Source organism: Balaenoptera borealis (assembly GCF_965194805.1).
Source record: "Balaenoptera borealis genome assembly, chromosome: 13".
Taxonomy (NCBI): Eukaryota; Metazoa; Chordata; class Mammalia; order Artiodactyla; family Balaenopteridae; genus Balaenoptera; species Balaenoptera borealis.
In genome coordinates, this window is record NC_138870.1 from 64,147,438 (window position 1) to 64,168,672 (window position 21,235).

The 21,235-nt window shown below is 34.5% G+C and overlaps 1 protein-coding gene across 15 annotated transcripts in view; it reads right to left on the reverse strand.

Annotated features, from left to right (window-relative positions):
* Positions 1–21,235, reverse strand: part of OSBPL8 (oxysterol binding protein like 8) — a 197,144-nt gene that overhangs the window by 22,347 nt on the left and 153,562 nt on the right. For all 15 annotated transcript variants that reach the window (XM_082351586.1, XM_082351590.1, XM_082351585.1 and 12 more), the window contains 8 exons: positions 20,977–21,161; positions 17,908–17,989; positions 17,514–17,612; positions 15,946–16,042; positions 6,671–6,769; positions 3,788–3,885; positions 1,699–1,788; positions 279–415 (listed from right to left, as the gene is read on the reverse strand). In XM_082351586.1, the coding sequence (XP_082207712.1) occupies positions 279–415; positions 1,699–1,788; positions 3,788–3,885; positions 6,671–6,769; positions 15,946–16,042; positions 17,514–17,612; positions 17,908–17,989; positions 20,977–21,161 (887 nt within the window). The remainder of the gene's footprint in view (positions 1–278; positions 416–1,698; positions 1,789–3,787; positions 3,886–6,670; positions 6,770–15,945; positions 16,043–17,513; positions 17,613–17,907; positions 17,990–20,976; positions 21,162–21,235) is intronic.

The window sequence follows — 21,235 nt, forward strand, 5'->3', positions numbered from 1 at the left end:
TTCTTCTTCTTCTTTTTTTTTTTTTTAAATAAGCCCTGGAGCAGATAAGAAGAGAAAGGAAAAAATAGGAAGTTTTAGTTTAGAGCTGCAGAAGAGCAGCATGATTTGTGTTATAACTATTTGACATTCACATACACCAAAACTTGTATCTTGTATCATCCCACAAATGCTGAACTATTTTGCTGAATTAAAACAGAGAAAAGTGACCATACTGTTGAGCGATTACAAAAAAATACTCTTTGATTTTCATGAAGTGAGCTGAAAAGTGGTATACTTACTTCTCTGATTCAAAATCTCCTTGCTCTTCAAATTTTACAGTGTGCCTTATTAATCTCCACTGCTTAATGTCTGGTGTTGGATTCCAGAAAACCTCTGAATTATCAGTCTTTTTGTCAGTAATAAAAACTTCACTATCCTATATTTAAGGAAATTAAAAATTAATGTAGAGAATTATCTTTATTTAAAAGGGAATTTTGTAGTTTAGTAATATAATAATAATTTCTTCCTGACAATCCCACAGTGAAACACATTTTTAAAACAAATATAACTAGCACTTTTCTAAAAGCCCCAAATCTCTTCTCATTCTTATAAAAACATTAAGATTAAATATCTAATACTTTTCATTTAAAAACTTGGTTGACTGCACAGGAAGTTTGTGAGATTTCACAAGTTTCACTTAATAAACAAATTTTAGACAATTACATGCAAAGCCTCAACAGCTGTCTCTGAATTGTCAAAGTAGAGCATAGTGTTTGCTATAGCTACAATGAGATGCTGTAGACCATCTACGTATTCAAAATATGTAGAAAAACCTAAGAGCCTTTCTTAGCATTAAAAATCTTAGCACAATCTTATAAAATTTCATTTTTAAAAAAATAGTTTTATCTTTTTTTCCAAATGATATTCAGATAGAAGTAAATTTTAAAAATAACAGAGCATTGTAGCCTCTTAGTTGAGTCTCTAGGTCCGTCTTCATTTTCTCATCATATTTCTCATCATTTTCTGATTATAATGCAGAAAAAAGCATATACTGGTGTTTACAGTGAGAGTGCATTTGGCAGTAGCATGATATGATCCTTTTTATTAATATAATAAGCTCCTCTTAACAAAATTACATAAATGTGAATTTAGGTCAGCAGAGAAGTAAATAAAAGCCACTGCTCTCAAAAAACACTATCTTTTCCATGGTCCTCCAAAGGAAATATAACCCTAATTGGAAATGCCTCTTCTGGTGAGAGGCAGTATACTGTTGTGTGTAAAAGCACGGCATTGGAGCCAGAGTGCCTGGGCGGAAATCTTACTTCACTACTTTGAACAAATTATTTAAACTCTCTGTGCCTCAGTGTCCTCCTCTGTAAAATGGGGACAATAATAATACTCATCTCATAGGGTTATTATACTAAATATTAAATGAGTTAATATGAGTAACATTTTTAAACAATGCAGTACATAGTAAGTGATATATAAGTGTTAGCTACTTTTACTGATTTAAAGTTTTGGAAAGAGCAAATATTACATTAAACTAAATACTGCTGATACAGAGCAATACCAAAATATTTGTTAAATTGAAACTTATGTTGAATAAGTTATGTTGAATGCTTTTAGAAATGGGATAAGTGAACTTATAAAATTTGATTTTTAATTTTTTTCCCATAGAATAGAATTCTTTTTGTAAAGCTACAATATAAAAATACTTACCCAATGTCCTTCCAAAGTAGCTAGGACTTCTTTTCCCAATTTTAGTTTCCCTGATATTTGATTAACACAGTCACTACTACCTAGAAATGGCTTTTAAAAGAAAAAATGTTGAAGAAACATTTTACTTTTAACTTATATTTACATATAATATAGACAAAAAAATAACCAAAAATGTAACTGTATAGTTACAGTGCTGTTAAAGGCACAAATGGTGAAATGCTGACTCAAATTTTAGTCAGAAATGTTCAATAAAAAGAAATTTAAATTTGTTGCTGTGGAAAAAATAGATAAAAACAGACTAAGTGAAGCCCAAATAAACATATTAAGAAAGATCACACTGAAGTAACTGACTGGTGTCCTGTGCTCTCTCCTGATTCAAGACTGCACTCTATCAATGTTGCAATATTTTAAGCAGTAACAACTCAGTAAACATAAGGGACTTAACTCATCTATTGAACAGCAACCCCTCCTTTAAAAACAAAACAATAAAACAATACCCAATCAACAAAAACTTCCGAAAATTAAATTAGAAGAAATATATTTTGAGTTACTATATTGCCTTACTGATGTTTCTCCTCACTGACAAAAGTTTGATGCTCCAATCTAATCTTTAAAGGTGTCATAAATTACTTAAGACCTCTTCAGTCATGATTTTCAAATATCATTATCACCATACAAGCAAAAAATCTGCTAAGAAGAAAAAAAAAATCAAAGGGCATTGAATCAAATAATACTTAAAGAGATCCTTTTTATTAGAGCAAAGTTGCTGATTAGCTGGATATCAACATAGGAGCAATTTAGTCATAAGTATTAAATAATTCATAGAAATATTTTTATCTAAACGTAATGTACTATCCTACACCAACAATGACACTGTGAAAAGGTCTTAAATTTCCCTTTTACGCTGAGGCAGACAGAATTTTCCAAAGATGGCCTCAATTATAGCTACCCTTCCTCCTTCAGCCCACATGTTTTTCCTCAATGAGATCTTGTCACCCTCTCACTGAGAAGTGGGATCTACATCCCTCCCCTTTGAATTTAGGTGGGTTTGTAACTCTTCAACTAGTAGAGAATGGTGGAAATGATGTAATTTGATTTCTGAGTCTAGGTCATGGACAGCAATGCAGCTTCTGCCTTGCTCACAAGGACACTTGTCCTTGGAACCCTAAGCTGCCAAGTAAGAAGTCTGACTACCTTAAAGTTCCCATGATGTGAGGAAGACAAACCACATGAAAAAGTCATGTTTACAGGTGCTCAGATCTGCAGTCCTAGACTTTCAGTCATCCCAACATGTGGTGACTTACATGTCATCAGACATGTCATCAGACATATGATGACTTACATGTCATCAGTCATGTAATGTAAGTGATGACTTACATGTCATCAGACATATGACTTACATGTCATCAGTCATATGATGACTTACATGTCATCAGTCATGTAAGTGATGACTTACATGTCATCAGACATATGATGACTTACATGTCATCAGTCATGTAATGTAAGTGATGACTTACATGTCATCAGACATGTAAGTGATGATCCTTCAGATGTTTCCAGGCCCCAACTGTTGAGTCTCTCATAGCCTGAAAGTCTTCCTGTTGCCCCAGCCATTATGTAGCAGAGATAAGCCATCCCCAATATGCCCTGTCCAAATTCCTGGCCCACAGAACTCCTAAGGAACAGAACATAGCTGTTTCTAAGCTCGTGAGTTTTAGAGTAAATTGTTAGGCAGAAATAGTAAATAATAAAACTCTGTTAGTGTACACAGCATAGCTCAAGCTGATACATACTTTTCTTGGGGGGTACATACTGTTTGGTAGTCTATAAAGCAATGTTTCAATTTACTAAGAAATTTCCATTCATCCTCTTCTTAAATCTCCTATTATAGTGCCAACAGTTTTATTAATTAAAATTAAAAACAACAAATCATGGCTTTCTGTTGATTTGGATCTTCCAAGGCTGCCCTTTCATGAATTCTATGCTCTTATATTTAGTTTTTAATTAGAAACTAAATCGTGCTTTTTGTTCAATATACATTGTATAGCTCTTGTTTATGTTATGATACCTCCTATCATTCTCTACTAACCTTTAGTTTGAATTCAAGTATTGCACTGTATCCAGTTTTTTGACATGTAATATTGACTGTTCCACCAAGCTCCAGTGTCATTGTGCCATAAAGAATTCCTAAAGAAAAAAAACAATTTTGACAAAAGGTTAAAGAGAGAGAGAGAGAGACTGGCTAATAACAAGTAGAACTTTATAATCTAATCTTCTAGGAGAAACGAATAATTCAAGAGGATTCTGTCTTACTCAATAACAATCTATAATATACACATAAAGTTGGTTCTGTAGGATTTGAATAGATAACAGTTGATCCACATTCTTTCCAGTCTATATTTACAAATTAATATTCTCACTAAAATATATTAGTAATCCCAAAATCAATACCCACAGCATTTCTGCAGTCATTCGTGGACGTGTGCAGAGTTGTCCAATGTGCACACTGAAGCTGAAGTCAAACAAGGTGAGACTCTTGACTTCTGGCTTCATTACTCATATAGTAAACAAGTGTCTTTTCTGCAGTATATTTAGTGCCGCATTTTTGTGCTTTTTGTTGGTGATTTTACTATTTACAATGGCCCCCAAATAAGTGCTATCTGGTGTTCCTAAGCACAGAAGGTTGTGATGTACTTTATGGAGAAAATATGTATGTTAAAGCTTGGTTCAGGCATGAGTTACAGTGCTGTTGGCTGTTAGTTCAATGCTAATGAATCAAAAGTATATATGTAATACGGTGTCTTTAAAAAGAAACAAAGTTATGCTTTGACTGGTTGATGAAAATGCTGTGACAAGAGGCTCACAGGAACCTAACCATGTGTTTCCTCAAGGAGCAATAGTTTAGTATTCATTAATTCAGTGTCTGTGGTGACTTTATAGAACATAAGTACTACAAATAACAAGAATCAACTGTATAAGTAAGATAAATTTTAAAGTCTCCATATTTTGGTTCTTGACTAAAAACAGTTGGGGAAATTCTGAGTTTGACAAGTTAAACAGGCTTTGTGTGTGTGTGTGTGTGTGTGTGTGTGTGTGTATCTGTTCTTGGACTAAACTTTTTTTCCCCCAATGTTCATCATTCCCATAGTTTGTATATGTTTACTATGTATACATAGAAACCATATAAGCTCATTTTACACACAATCATACTATACATATCTTTCTCCAATTTGATTTTTAAACTCAACATTTTAGATAGGATTTTAAGTTTTTTCAAAATTTTTAATATAATATTTAAAGGTTACTTTCCATTTACAGTTATTATAAAATCTTGGCTATATTCCCCGTGTTGTACAGTACATCCTTGAGCCTTGAGCCTATCTTACCAATAGTTTGTACCTCCTAGTCCTCCACACCTATAATGCACCCCCCTCCCCACTGGTAACCACTAGTGTGTTCTCTATATCTGTGAATCTGCTTCTTTTTTTGTTATATTCATTAGTTTGTTGTATTTTTTAGATTCCATGTATTGAATATAAATGATATCATACAGTATTTGTCTTTCTCTGACTTATTTCACTTAGCATAATGCCCTCCAAGCTGGACTAAACTCTTAAGGCAGCCTTTAATATGCAAATGCAAAATGTTAATTTTCAAGAGAGGAAAAGACTATGCAATGCTTCTCATATTTATTTGGCTATGGAATTCTTATTTTATAAAACAATTTGAGACTAGTGATTTGGAGAACACATCTTAGAAAATACACGAAGGTAGAAAATAATCATTTCCTCATTCACAAGGGGTTATGATCTCTCCTTTTTTCCGTGCAATAAAAACATTGCTATGAAAAAAATCTTTCCCTGTTGCTATTTGGGTATGGCATTAGGTGTCTCTCTACATGAAATATCATTTTATTTATTCTAAATTATTTAAAATTTAAAAATATACTTCTTATCAATTCATTTCATGATTTCAGATATTTCACTTCATGTCTATTTCAAGAACCACAAATGAAGCTCAAAGAATTACCTAGCCTGAGGCCACAAGTTGGCAGTCTTGCACAGTGGATGGGAGACAACAAGCCTAGAGTTTAGTCTCAGCATTCTTACTAACTAGCTGGTCTGGCTTTAGATAAGATTCTTAACCCTCTTGGTTTTTTCATCTGTGAAATGAGGTCATATTAAATAATTTCCATGTTTTCATGAATCAGTTCCTAAAATATAGGATAATTACTCTAAAAAGTTATTTTTAAGAAATGGGTTGGAAAGGAGGATGAAGATAATGACCAAGCTGAGTGTTTAAGGTGATGCCATATAGCATAGCAGTGCAGATTGCAGAGCTGTGTGATCTCAGGCAAATTAACCTCTTTCTGCCTTATTTTCCTCGTTCATAAAACAGGGATAATATTACCTACTTTATAGGGCTGCTGGAATGATTAAATGAGTTTATAAATGTAAAGTGCACAGAATAGTTGGGTGCCTGGCCTGTTTTAAGTGATAGTTATTATTTAATACCTTTATCTGTGTACTAAATAATGGGGAAAAAGCATAATACGTTAATTTTTAACAAACTGCCAAACAAGGATGAGAAAAAATTTTAAAGAACTTGTTACAATGAAAAGCAGTACATTAAAATTTTTAAAAGGGGTGGTGGTGCAAGAAGATAAAAATCACTTTTGAGGATTCTGAAATAACGGGCAGTTTCATCAAATTTTACAACTTGCAGACAAGGAGAATGAAATTCCATTATTATAAATCAGACTCTTCCAAATAAAGTATGTGTCACAAAAAAATCCACTGTGGTGAATTAATTCATCATAGAAATATTCAGCAGATGATAACAATGATCTCAAGTATCTGTAAACCAAGGACACTTTCAAACAAAAGGCTGACTCCATCAATCTCAAAACATAAATTACAGTCAAATACACTTACTTAAAAAAAAACCTAACTCAAGTATGGAAAATATTTACCTTTACAATGAGCATATGGCATTGTCATTACATAATCTTCGCCTCTATTCAAGAAAGTTAACCGTGCTTCTCCTTCTAATATTGCAGATAATGAGTTTCCTGAAATAAATATTGTTTATTAAGTTTCACAAAAATAATCCAGCCAATTCAAAACAAACAAAACATATTTAGGACACCTATCAGATATCTACAGTGGAATGTCTTAAAAATGTCTCAGTCTCAATGTGTCCAAACATGTATTTGTTGTCTTATACCCAAAACATATTCGATCCATGTTCCTATTCTTACAAAATGAGTACTTTTAAAAGGTACTCATTATATGTTTGTTGTGTTATTTTACATGAGGCTCTTAAAAAAAATCTTAAACATGTAGAACATGCAGTAAAACACTGTTTCACTGTATAGCTTAATATGCCCTTTTTTGAATAAAAACATTATGTCTTATCTGTAAGACACATTACGTCGTTAAGTCCCAAGCTTTAAGTACATATAATTGATATAATAATACTATGGCTAATTTAGAAAAAATTTAAAATATGCATAACCCACCAAAATGCAATTGATGATAAAATTTCATGGTATTTTCTTCTAGCTTTTCATATATATATATATATATATATATATATAAATATATATATTTCCCCCATTGACAGTTTTATTGAAGTATAATTTACATACAGTAAGTGACCCATTTTAATGGTGCATTTTGATAGTCTTAGCAATTGTATCCAGTCATGTAACCTCCACCACCACAATCCTTGCTCCTTGGCAGTCAATCCTTTCCTCCAGCCCAAGGAAACCACTGGTCTGGTTTCTATCACTATAGTTTGGCCTATTTTAGAATTTTGTATAGATGGCATCATAGAATATGTAGTTTATTGTGTCTGACTTCTTTCATTTAGCAAAATATTTTTCAGATTCATCCATGTTATTGTATCATTTCATACCACTTTAACAATACTGAAAAATCTAATGTATGAACATAGTATATCTCTCCATTTACTTGTCTTCTTTAATTTTCCTCAGCAATGTTTTGTAGTTCTCAGTCTACAGGTCTTATATATCTTTCATTAAATTTACTCTTAAATATTTTATTTTTAAGATACTATTGTAATCAGAGTTGTTTTTTAAATTTCATTCTGCAAGTGTTCATTTCTAGTATATAGAAATACAATTGACTTTTGTATTTTGATCATGTATCCTACAACCTTATGAAATTCACTCATTAGTTCTAGTAGTATGGTGGTATATTTTTGAGGATTTTCTATATAGATCAGGTATGTATGTGGTTTAACTTCTTCCTTTCTAATCTGTATGCTTGTCCTTTAACTTGCCTACTGCATTGGCTAGGACTTCTAACAGAATTTCATACAGAAGTGGTGAGAGTGAATATGCTTGCCTTGTACCTGATCTTAAGTAAAAATTATTCTATTTTCAACATAAGAGTATTAAGTTGGCTATTTATTTTTCATAGATACCTTTAATCTAGTCCTAGTTTGTTGAGAGCTTTTATCATGAATGGGTATTGAATGTTGTCAAATGCTTTTTCTGAACCTATTAAAATGATATGATTTTCCTTTATTCTATTAATATGAATTACACTGATTGATTTTCAGATGACATGCCAACCTTGTATTTGAGATACACCTCACTTGATCATGATATATTATCTTTTAAATATATTGATCATGACATATATCATTTTTAGATATCCAATTATGTGTGTGTATTACCGTTTATATATATTGATTTGTTACTAATTTGTTAAGGATTTTTGCAGGTATATTCAAGAAAGATATTGATCTACAGTTTTCTGATAATGTCTGGTTTGGGGATTAGTGTAATGCTGGCCTCATAAAATAGCTGAAAAGTGTTTCCTCCTCTTCTATCTTCTGTAAGAAGCTGTACAGAATTGGTATTATTTCTTCCTTAAATATTTACAAGAACTCAAAATATCTGGGCCTGGACTACATCATTTTTATAATTTTTTTAAAAATTAATTTATTTATTTTTGGCTGCATTAGGTCTTTGTTGCTGTGTGTGGGCTTCCTCTGGTTGCAGTGAGCGGGGACTACTCTTTGTTGCAGTGCGCCTGCTTCTCATCGCGGTGGCTTCTCTTGTTGCGGAGCACGGGCTCTAGGCGTGTGGGCTTCAGTAGTTGTGGCATGCGGGCTCAGTAGTTGTGGCTCGCGGGCTCTAGAGCGCAGGCTCAGTAGTTGTGATGCATGGGCTTAGTTGCTCTGCGGCATGTGGGATCCTCCCGGACCAGGGCTCGAACCGTGTCCCCTGCATTGGCAGGCGGATTCTTAACCACTGTGCCACCAGGGAAGCCCTGGACTATATCTTTGAAGGAAGACTTAAAATTACTAATTCAATTTCTTTCACTGATTTAAGGCTATTATAATGTTACATTTCTTCTTGGGTCGGTTTTGGTAATTTGTGATTTTTAAGGGATTTGCCCGTTTCATCCAAGCTGTCAAATTTATTGTCATAAAATTATCCATAATATTTCTTTATCATCCTTTCAGTGTCTGTAGGATCCGTAGTGATTCTGCTCATTTTATTCCTGATTTGTATTCTTTATTCTGATCAGTCTAAAATCAACTCTTGGGTTCCCTGATTTTCTCAATTGTTTGTCCACTTTCTACACTGATGTCTGCTCATTATTATTTCCTTCCTTCTACCTACTTGAAATTTAATTAGCTTCTTCTAACTTCATAGGGTAAAAAGTTAGATCACTGATTTGGTTCTTTCTTTTTTTCTAATTTAAAGTTATAAATCTCTCTCTAAGCACCCCTTCTGCTGTATCCCACAAATTTTGATATGCTGTATTTTCATATCATCTAGTCTTAAATATTTCCTAATTTCTCTTGTGATTTCTTCTTTGGCCCATGAATTATTTAGAAGTGTGTTATTTAATTTCTAAATATTTGGAGTTTACCTCGATATCTTATTTATTTCTAATTCTATTTCATTAAGGTTGCAGAACATATTCTGTATGATTTCCATCTTTTTAAATTTATGGAGAATTGTTTTATGGTCAAACATGTTATCTATACCAGTGAAAAACCATATGTGTACTTGAATACAATGTGTATTCTGTAACTGTTGCCTGTAATGTTCTAGAAATAACAATTAAGGTAAGGTGTAGATAGTGTTTTTCAGGTCTATATGTCTTTGCTTATATTTCATCTAGTTGTCTTACCATCTGCTGAGGAGACAGTGTTAATCTAAATATGATTTTAGAATTGCCTATTTCTCCCCTTAATTCTGTTTTTGCTTCATGTGTTTTGAGGTTCTATGATTAGATATACATTTGTGATTATTATGCTTTCTTGATGTACTAAACCTTTTATCATTATGAAATAACTCCTTTTTTTATCTCTGTTAATACTTTTTGTCTTAAAATTTTATTAATATAGCCACTCAATCATACTTGAACTTAATGTTCGCACAGTTTAGCTTTTAATTTTTTCTATCCATTTACTTTCAACCTATTTGTGTCTTTACACTTAAAGTGGATCTATCCTTGCTGCTTTATTCAATCTGACAATCTGTCTTTAAATTGGATTATTTTGACCATTAACACTGATATAATTACGACGGGTTTTTTATCTGCCATGTTACTGTGTATTTTCTATTGTTCCTCTCTGATTTTTATTCCGTGATCAAGCTTTCCTGCTACTTTAAAAAATAATTTGAATTTTTTTTTTAGAATTTCATTTCAATAATCTTATTGGCTTTTTACTTATCCTTGTCATTATTGTGTGGATGTGTGTATGCTCATGTGCACACGCACATGCTCTAAAATAGCGCTTCTCAACAGTGGCACTACTGCTATTTTGGGCTGGATAGTTCTTTGTTGTGGTGGGTTGTCCTGTGCATTGTAGGATATTTAGCAGCATCCCTGGCCTCAACCTACTGGATATACCAATTGGAAAACCAAAATGTCTCTGGCCATTGCCAAATGTCTCCTGGGCCCCAGAGTTGAGGACCAGTGCTTTAGGGATTACAAATATTTATCTTTAAAATTTCACATGCCACTTACAATTAAATTAACCACTTTTATAAAATGTAGAAACTGTGCAATCTGTATGTCCACTCTCCTTTAAGCCTTTATGCTATAGTTATATCTGCATATGCTATAAAATTCACAAGACAATGTTAACATTTTTTGTTTTGAACAGTAATATATATTATAAACAAATTGAGAGGAAAAGGTAAGAAAAAATGTCTTTTGTATTTACTAGATACTTATCATTTCTTACAATCTTCTGTCCATTCTGAGGATCTGAGTTTTTATCTAGTATCATTTACCTTTAGCTTGAAGAACTTTAGCTTTTCTTGTGGTATGACTCTTCCGGCAACAAATTCTTTTAGTTTTATTTTATCTGAAAATGACTTTATTCTTGAAGAATATTTTCTTTCAACACTATAGAGATGTTCCATTTTCCTGAGTTCTTCACAGATTCTAATAAGAAGTTGGCCATTACAGAATCATTATTTCCCTGAATGTATTATATTGCTTTTCTCTTTTTGTTTTCAAGATTTGTCTTTGATCTTTGGCTTTAAATAGTTTGAGTACATTGTGTCTTGGCTTAGCCATTTTTTTTTTCCTAACCACTAGACTGCCAGGAAATTCCCTGTATTGCCTTCTGTAGGACATTGGTGGATTCCCACACCACCAGTTTTCTAGAACTTGAAGTTAAAGAAGTGGGAGTTGGGAACTTCCCTGGTGGTCCAGTGGTTAACACTGCACTTCCACTACAGGGGGCATGGGCTCGATCCCTGGTTGGGGAACCAAGATCCTGCATGCATTGGTTTAGCCATCTTAATGTTTATTCTGCTTGGTATTCTTTGAGCATCTTGAATGTGTAAATTTATACCTTTCGTTAAATTTGGAAAACTTTTGCATCAACTCATTTTTTTTTTTAACATCTTTATTGGAGTATAATTGCTTTACAATGGAGTGTTAGTGTCTGCTTTATAACAAAGTGAATCAGCTATACATATACATATATCCCCATATCTCCTCCCTGTTGCATCTCCTTCCCACCCTCCTTATCCCACCCCTCTAGGTGGTCACAAAGCACAGAGCTGATCTCCCTGTGCTATGCGGCTGCTTCCCACTAGCTATCTATTTTACATTTGGTAGTGTATATATGTCCATGCCACTCTCTCACTTCGTCCCAGCTTACCCTTCCCCCTCCCCGTGTCCTCAAGTCCATTCTCTACGTCTGCGTCTTTATTCCTGTTCTGCCCCTAGTTTAGATTCCATATGTGTGTGTTACCATACGGTATTTGTTGTTCTCTTTCTGACTTACTTCACTCTGTATGACAGACTCTAGGTCCATCCATCTCATTACAAATAACTCAATTTCATTTCTTTTTATGGTGGAGTAATATTCCATTGTATACATGTGCCACATCTTCTTTATCCATTCATCTGTCGATGGACACTTAGGTTGTTCCATGTCCTGGCTATTGTAAATAGAGCTGCAATGAACATTGTGGTACATGACTCTTTTTGAATTACGGTTTTCTCAGGGTATATGATCAGTAGTGGGATTGCTGGGTTGTACGGTAGTTCTGTTTTTAGTTTTTTAAGGAACCTCCATACTGTTCTCCATAGTGGCTGTATCAATTTACATTCCCACCAACAGTGCAAGAGGGTTCCCTTTCTCCACACCCTCTCCAGCATTTATTGTCTGTAGATTTTTTGATGATGGCTATTCTGACCGGTGTGAGGTGATACCTCATTGTAGTTTTGATTTGCATTTCTCTAACGATTAGTGATGTTGAGCATCATCAACTCATTTTTTTCCTGTTCCATGTTCTCTCCCCTTCTGGGACTCCAGTAACACATGTGTTAGACCATGTGATATTATACAACAGATATCTGAGGCTCTGTTCATCTTTTAAAATCATTTTTCTCTGTGTTTTCCACATTGGATTTCTATTTATCTATTTACAAGTTCACTTATTTTCTTCTCTATCATCTCCATTCTGCTGTAAAGTTCACTCTATGAATTTTTAATTTAAAATACTGAATTTTTCAGTTCTAGAATTTCTATTTAATTTTTGAAATATATCTATTTCTACTTTTCTTCTAAGCTGTACAATTTTTTCATTCACTGTGACCGTATTTTCTTTTACTTATTTAAGGGCACTTATTTTAGCCACTTAAAAATCCTTGTGTGCTACTTCCAACAGTATATCCTGGGGTTTGTCTCAGTTGATTTTCTTTTCCTTTGAGAATATGTTCCATTTTCCTGGGTCTTTAAGTTAGGTAATTTTGGATTTGATTCTGGACATTATAAATGTTGAGTTGTAGAGACTCTGAATTCTATTATTTTTCTCCAATGAAAGTTGTTCTTTTGTCTTACCATGCAATTATTCAGTTGGACTCAAATTACGAACTTTGGGGTTTTTTTGGGTGGCAGTTTTGTTCTGGATTTAGCCAGAGAGGTAGGCAGAGAGAATTTGGGATCCCCTCTCTGGCTCTTTTCCTTTTCAGGTTCCTGTTCTCTGTCTAGTGGCCACAGTTTCTCCAAATTTAGTGTTTGGTTCCCCAGGTCAGAAAGGCTGCAATGTTTCTACCAGTTTACCCTGCTAACTGTACCTGACCTGAGGCTGAAAGTCATGGAAACGAGGATTCATTCTGTAATTTCTGTTCTATGACTGTGGACTTCCCACTGAATTGGCCTGCAATTGTTCTCTCTTTAATGTTTTCACGTATTAATAGCTGCTTTCTGTATTAGGGCCAGATGTCTAGAGGAGAAGGACTGGTCTAGTAGGACCTTATTCAGACATTGTTGTCCACATACATTTTTAACATAAAACCACATAGATTTTTGTATCCAACTTTATACATGTATTGGTATACCATAAAATCATTTCTCTCTTATTATATAGTATTCATAACCATACTATATCTTAAAATAACTGAATGTTCTCTTATTTTAAAGGAAATACTTGCTCTTTGTGGGAAAGTTGAAAAATCCAACGATAATTACCCATAATTCCATCATTCAGGTTAATCATGAAATCTTGATATAATTCCTTGCATCTTTTTTTCCTATATATGGATGTATACATGTTTTAAAGCAGAGTAGACTCAGAGCATATATGTACTCTGCTTTTCACTTAACATTATATCATAAGCCATTTCAAATTTTAGTGCACATTAGAATTACCTGAGGAGATCGTAAAAATGTATATTCTTGGGCTTCTCTGGTGGCGCAGTGGTTAAGAATCTGCCTGCCAATGCAGGGGACAGGGGTTCAAGCCCTGGTCCGGGAAGATCCCACATACCGCAGAGCAACTAAGCCCATGCACCACAACTACTGAGCCTGCGCTCTAGAGCCCACGAGCCACAACTACTGAGCCCGTATGCCACAACTACTGAAGCCCGTGTGCCTAGAGTCTGTGCTATGCAACAAGAGAGGCCACCACAGTGAGAAGCCCACGCGCCACAACAAAGGGTAGCCCCCGCTCGCCACAACTAGAGAAAAGCCCACGCGCAGCAGCAAAGACCCAACGCAACCAAAAATAAAATAAATAATATAAATAAATTTATATAAAAAAAGTATATACTTGAGCCCAGTGATTTTGATTTGGTAAGTCAATATTGGGATTCAGGATTCCAAAATTTTAACTGATACTCTGATTATGAAATTGATGGTTTATGCATACTGTTTGAAAAACAAGAGCAGTTCTCCCAAATGATGATAACTTATTCAACCCATAGCAAAGTGACTAAGTACCTATATTTTATTTGCTTTGCAGAATATCAGAAAGCCATTTAAAAATGAATGGTTCTTAGGGCAAAGACTAGTGGTACAAGAAAAAACAGATCCATAGATCTGAGAAGATAGCCCTTGAGATAGAAAATAATGGCATTAAAAACCAGTGATAAATAAACCAAATACTGAGAAAATTTATTGGCTTTTGGGAAGAGAAAGTTGTGATCTTGCTTCACTTCATACACACTATATACAAAGAAATAAATTTCAGGCAAACTAAAGAGCAGTGAAAGCATAAAAATATGAGAACATGTAAGCGAATTATTATATAAGCTGAAGTGAGAAAGGGTTTTCTAATCGTGACATCAAAAGTAAAAACCATCAAAGGAAAAGCTGATAATTTAGTACATCAAAAAAATGTCAAGAGACTACTTAAGAGGAATATACTCTACCCAGATGTCATTAAATTTAACTTAATTTAGATTCAAGAAAATGAACTAATTCCTAAAACAATATAAACTATCAAACTCTCCTAGCAAGAAGTTTCTATATGGGCAAGTCAATAACCAAAGAAGAAATGAGGAAGTTACCAAAAAATTGTCCCTACAAAGTTTGAATTTAGTAAATTCTTTCAAATTATAAAGGAACAGATAGTTCTGATATACACAACTGTATGTACTATAACATAGAAAAAAGAAGGCCAGCTGCTGAAGTAATCGCAGAAAGTGAGCTATGTACCTGGTATTCAATAAAAATTCTACAAGGGTAGAACACACATTCACAAAAGCCATTTAAACTATAGTGAGGGTAGGGGCATGGAGGGATGGAGGGTTCAGTAGAGAGGGAATAACCCAAATATACGTAACCTTCAGAAGAAAATGATCACCCTCTGAAACAAGCAAAATATAAAACTAGGCAAAAAAATCAAAACCAAAACCCAAACAAAGCAAGCATCAAGGGATGATTTGTTTGTTTGAATTGTCACAGATTTTAGATTAAGGTTTCCTACTGTACATATTTATTTTCCCTTGTACTTAAAAAAGTTTTTGTTAGTATGTTACTTGATCCAAGGTTAAATATCATTACTGATTGACCCTGGACTAAGTATTCTAACTGTATTTGGATTCTTTCTCCTCTTTTCAAAGACTAAATAAAAAGATCAAGCCCTTAGGTACTTTGAGATGAAACTAAAAACCTTAGAAGAGCTAAAGGCAAAAAAAAAAAAAAAAAAAAAATTACGGCCTAAAATGGTTAGCTGTAGTGGGCAATCATTATTCTGTATTTTGATAAGTGGTGTTTGTGGTAAATTTACACATACGTGATGAACACTTACATAACATGAGTCATACCTCTATTTATGAATGAGCAAAGAAAAACAAAAGGAAAAGGAAGGTCATTATCCAAGTAAAAATGATAAAATTACATATAAATTCCTTGCTGAAAACAGCCCAAGACATTGTCTGTATAAAAGCTCACCAGGAAATATTACCTCCCAGAAAAGCATATAGATTGAGACATGGGTAAACTCACCATAGAACTTGGACTTAGCCAGGATACTACCACTAAGGCAAAATCCATCTTTTCGGTTACTAACATAAAAGGCAGATATTGGTGGATGATGGGACACCTATTGAATACAGGAAAAATACATTAAAATATAATAATATAAGCATATTATTGTGATATTATCAAAAGTTCAAGTCTTAAAAGCATACTCTAATAATGAATTAAAAGAAACATATGGTAAGTAGTAAAATTAAATATTGATGATTGTAGTAACCAATCTCCAAGATGTATCTCAAGGAAACCTACCTCCTGGTATTCACACCGTAAGGTGAGCTTCTCTTACACTGTACCAAAGTTAGTTTGTGTGGAAGTAATAGTATATCACTTCTGAAATTAGGTTATAATGCAGCATGTACCTTGGTGTGTGTGTGTCTCTCTCTCAAAGATCATTAGCTCTGAAAGGCCAGCTTCCATGTTACGAACAACTCTATGGAGAGGCCCATGTGACAAGGAACTGAGTTCTCTTGTCAAAAGTCATGTGATGAGCTTGGAAGCAGAATCCTCCAGCCCAGGTAAGCCTTCAGATGATTGCAAAGCTGGCTGACATCTTGACCTCAACCTCAGGAGAGATCCCGAGCCAGACCACCCAGCTAAACAGTTCTCAGATTCCTGAACATCACTGCATGAGGTAATAAATGTTTTTGTCTTAAGCCATTAAGTTTTGAATTTGTTATATAGCAATGAATAACTAATACAGTGGCTATTCTTCATGTAGATTACTGAATAGACTGTAGGAAACTAACAAAAGCTTTAACAAATATTTTAATAATTAATATTGCAAAATGTATACATCGTGTTTTCTGAAATGAGACAAAACTAAAATCAAACGCTTCTCAAGCTTCTCAACTTAGTGAAGAATTATAGTGAACTAAAATACAAGACAGATAATCATTAATTAAAAAAAATTAATACAGATAAGTGGTTTCAATCTGAGGAGTATATCAAAATCTCTTGGGAAGAGGAAGGTTTTTCAAATAACACATAGTCTTCTCATCCTCCTTACACTCTGTATATGAAAGGTAAGCAGGTCAGGATTTGTTTAGATGAAGAATAGCTGGGAAGAAATAATAGGGTGGGAGAATTAAATTTAAAAATAATGAGGCAAAAAGTGCAATATCAGGTTATCTAATCGTGAATGCACAGATTTGACGACTGTGGAGGGCTTAAAAAGGCATGTAATTTGAGATAAATTTAGAAAGATATGGAGGACCCTGAATGTCAGAGAAATGGGTGTAAATTTGATTTAGGAACTGGGGAACCACTGAAGTATCTGGTCCAAAAAAAGGAGCGGGGGCAGAGCAAGAAAAATAAAGATTTATTTTTTATCGTAGGATTCCATGACTGTAAGAGAGTATGTAACTTAAGAGTATGGTGTTTAGTAGTAGTCAGTACTAAGAGGTTAAAATCTTACCAAATGTTCACTAATAAGAAAGGTTATAATCAACAGTGAGTTTACTGAGTTAATATTTTCTATAAAAAAATCTGAATAACTTCCAAATCAGTTTTATTTCTATAACATGCATTTCTAATACCTGTTCAGCAATATAAAAAGTTTTGCTGTTTGTTCTGGGATGAATCCACAAACAACGGAAAGTCTCACCAAGTATAGGATTATAAGGTTTCTTCAGTCCCTAGTAAAAAACATACAAGTTTCAAATTATAAATATGGAAGATTCAAAGTACTAACTTAAACCAGTCAAGATAGGCTTAACTGTATCATCTGCGAACTATCCTTATAAAATTTCCCAGTAGTGACATGAAATAAAATTAAATGACTTCAATCATAATACAGGTCTAAATAACCAAGTATTTTGCAATTCTGCTAACTGAAAGAGGCCCTGCAATGCAATTATTAATAAATAATCTAAAGATAACATAAAGAATAAAGAACACATGTAAGGCTATAGAAAGTAAAACAAACATTACCTTTGGCTTTTTATAGAATCCTGACAAATACCATTTTACTACTTTCTTCAAACGGAAATAAGGATTTTCTTCAAGAGCAGCCCTAAAAAACAAAATGATATATGCAAAAATTTTACAGAATATATCACAAATTCTCCCTCATATTAATCAAGTCAACAATTGAATATGAGATATGATTGGAAAGCATAATTCATTTTCAAAACAGATGGCAAAAACAACCATATAAATCAGTTTGCAAGAATCATTTTTCATAATCTGGTTACTTTTCTCCCCATTTTTAACCCCACCTTTAGCCTTCAACCTCCCCTATGTGCTACCAACTGATTTTCCAGAGTGAATTGTACCAATATAACAGATAATCAAAGAATAATTTTCATTTGAAAAGAGGCATTTTCAAAAGCCATGACTCACCTGTCCCCTTGCCCTTCTGCTAATGCTATGAACATTGCAAAACACTGATTGTGTTTTTCAGGTGAATTCTGAGAAGTTTATATATATATATATATATGTATATATGTGTATATATATATGTATGTATGTATATATATATATATATATATATATATATATATGTATATATGGCAATTTATTTATATTACTCTCTTCAAGCACGTCTGAAGGTCCAATGTGGTGATTTTTGAAGATGAAGTGTGAGACGGAAGAGGCTAGGCCTAGGCTTGCTGACAACTGTGCCAAGTTGAAAATACTGAACTTTTCGGGAGTTAACATTCCTCTGATTGCTCTCTTCTTGGTTTAAATTCTCTTACTACACAATTTATTTACAGTTTTACATGTCTGTAGAATGCACAGTTCAAAACTCAAAGCAATATAAAGAAGTATACAGTCTTGCTATTGCCCCATCTCTCCATACTCTTCCTACTTAACCTCCCATAGGTAACTTTTTTTTTTAGCTGCTTTTTTTTTTTTTGGCCGCACCACGCGGCATATGGGATCTTAGTGCCCCGACCAGGGATCAACCAGGGATCTAACCCGCGCCCCCTGCAGTGGAAGCGCAGAGTATTAACCACTGGACTGCCAGGGAAGTCCCTAGCTGCTTCTTTTTATATAGTTTTCTTGAAGTATAAAGAAGCAAATATAAATATGTAGTCTTTTTTTTTTCTTATTTTTCTTTGGCTGTGTTGGGTCTTCATTGTGGTGCGTGGGCTTCTCAGTGCGATGGCTTCTCTTGTTGCGGAGCACGGGCTTTAAGCACACGGACTTCAGTAGCTGCAGCACGGGGGCTCAGTAGTTGTGGCTCGTGAGCTCTTGAGCGCAGGCTCAGTAGTTGTGGCTCACAGGCTTAGTTGCTCTGGGGCATGTGGGATCTTCCTGGACCAGGGATCGAACCCATATCCTCTGCACTGGCAGGCGGATTCTTAACCACTGTGCCACCAGGGAAGTCCCAAATATGTAGTCTTTTTCTTAAAAAAAAGGGGAACAAACTAAATGCATTCTTCTGTACCTTGCTTTTTTACACACACACACACACACATAGTCCTGAAGATCCCTCCAAATCAGTTTATAGAGTTCTTCCTTAGTGTGGATGTACCATACATTACTTAACCAGTCAACTGTGGCTGGACACTTGAGTTATCTAACCTTTTGCTATTCCAAACCCTGCTGCAACAATTTTGTATATATGTCATTTTGTACATGTGGAGTTGTATCTGTAGGAGATATTCCCAGAAGCAGGATTACTGGATCAAAGGATTGAATGCATTTATAATTTTGGTAGATACTGCCAGATGCCTTTCTAATGCACTGTGCTAGTTTGTGTGACCCAGCAGCAGTCTATGAGTGCCACACAACCTTGGCAACAGTGTGTGTTGCCAGAAGTGTAACCTTTCAATTTGGGAAAATGGTCATCTCTCAAGATCTTACTGTGATTCATAGGAACCTGCCTCATATTCTGAGGGAAATAAATTTCTAGATAGATAAAAGAAAGCAGAACTGGGGTATAAAACAGAACTGGGGTATAAAAGCGTTTAGATTTTTGGTCAAAGTGATGGATGGAAAATAGATCTTATTATGGTTTGAATTTGCACTTTTCTTATTTTAAGTGAAGTTTACACGTTTAAGGACTATTTTTATTACTTCATTTTTAAACTGCTTGGTCATTTCCTCCACTCCTTTTTCTATTAGGTTATTGATCATTTTCATTCACTAAGAATTTATTTTCATTCACTAAAATAAAAAGAGCCCTTTTTATTTTAGGGAGCTTAACACTTCATTTATGACTTAATTTGTAAAACTCTCCCACAGTTTACAAATTATCCTTTGAATCAGCTTGTTTTTTTTGTTTTTGTTTTTTTTGCAATGTTCATTAATGCAACTAGTAGACTAATAATGCAACTAATAAACTGAATACAGGTATGAATGCAGAATCTAAAAATCAGGTCACAGGGCCAGAACCTAGTATCTTAGAAAACACAGCGCCTTGAAACTGCTGCTGGAATGGGGGCAGCAAGTGAAACCTGGAAAAGTATGATTCTCCAAGAAACTGCTGGGAAAGAGGTAGGCAGCTCCTCCTCCACCTCCTTTATGCCTGCCTTCTTCAGAATTACTCCCAGGATCAGCTGGCAGGAAGAAAAGCAAAGATGAGAGTGGGGATTTATGCCATGTGCCAGCAATTAGTAGGATGTTCCAGTTGTGATAAGCTGCACACGCCTCACTGCATGCAGAGAGGATAAGCACAAACGAAAGCAGAAGCCCCAGGACGGGACCTGAAGGAGCACTTAGGTGGGGGGAGAACAAAGAATGCCAACCAGCTCTCCCTGCGTTAGGTCAACGCACAGGTCAGGGAGCCTGTGATGGCAGTGCTGTCAAGGCAGGGGCAGAATTCCTGTCTTCCTCAAGCTTGTGATTTCTCCATCTGACCTCATAAACGGAAACATTACAGCAAGGTATTAAACCTGCTTCTTATTAAGGTCAACTATAGAAATGGTGGAGAAGAGAGAGTGGTATCTCATTTGAGCCTGATTTTGGTACAGCATTACCACTGAAATCACTCTCTGAAAAACTCAAAAACCATGAAGTATCTTTTATTTTAAGAAATGAGAATTTACTTACTCAGATAGGAAATCTGCATGATAGTAGTAATCTGAAAGTTTATCCAGGAAAGAACGGGGTTCCAAAATAAATGTAGGCAGAACCACCCTGGATAGGTCCATGCCAGGACGGACTTGTTTCAGTAGTGTCCAGATAAGGCTTTTGTTTTCTTCTGACACAGTTTCTGTTTGAGAAGCCTCACCTGCCTTTAGCAATTAACAAAAAATACTGAAATACTATATTTATTTCAGACACATAAATATGTAGATAAGACAGCTAA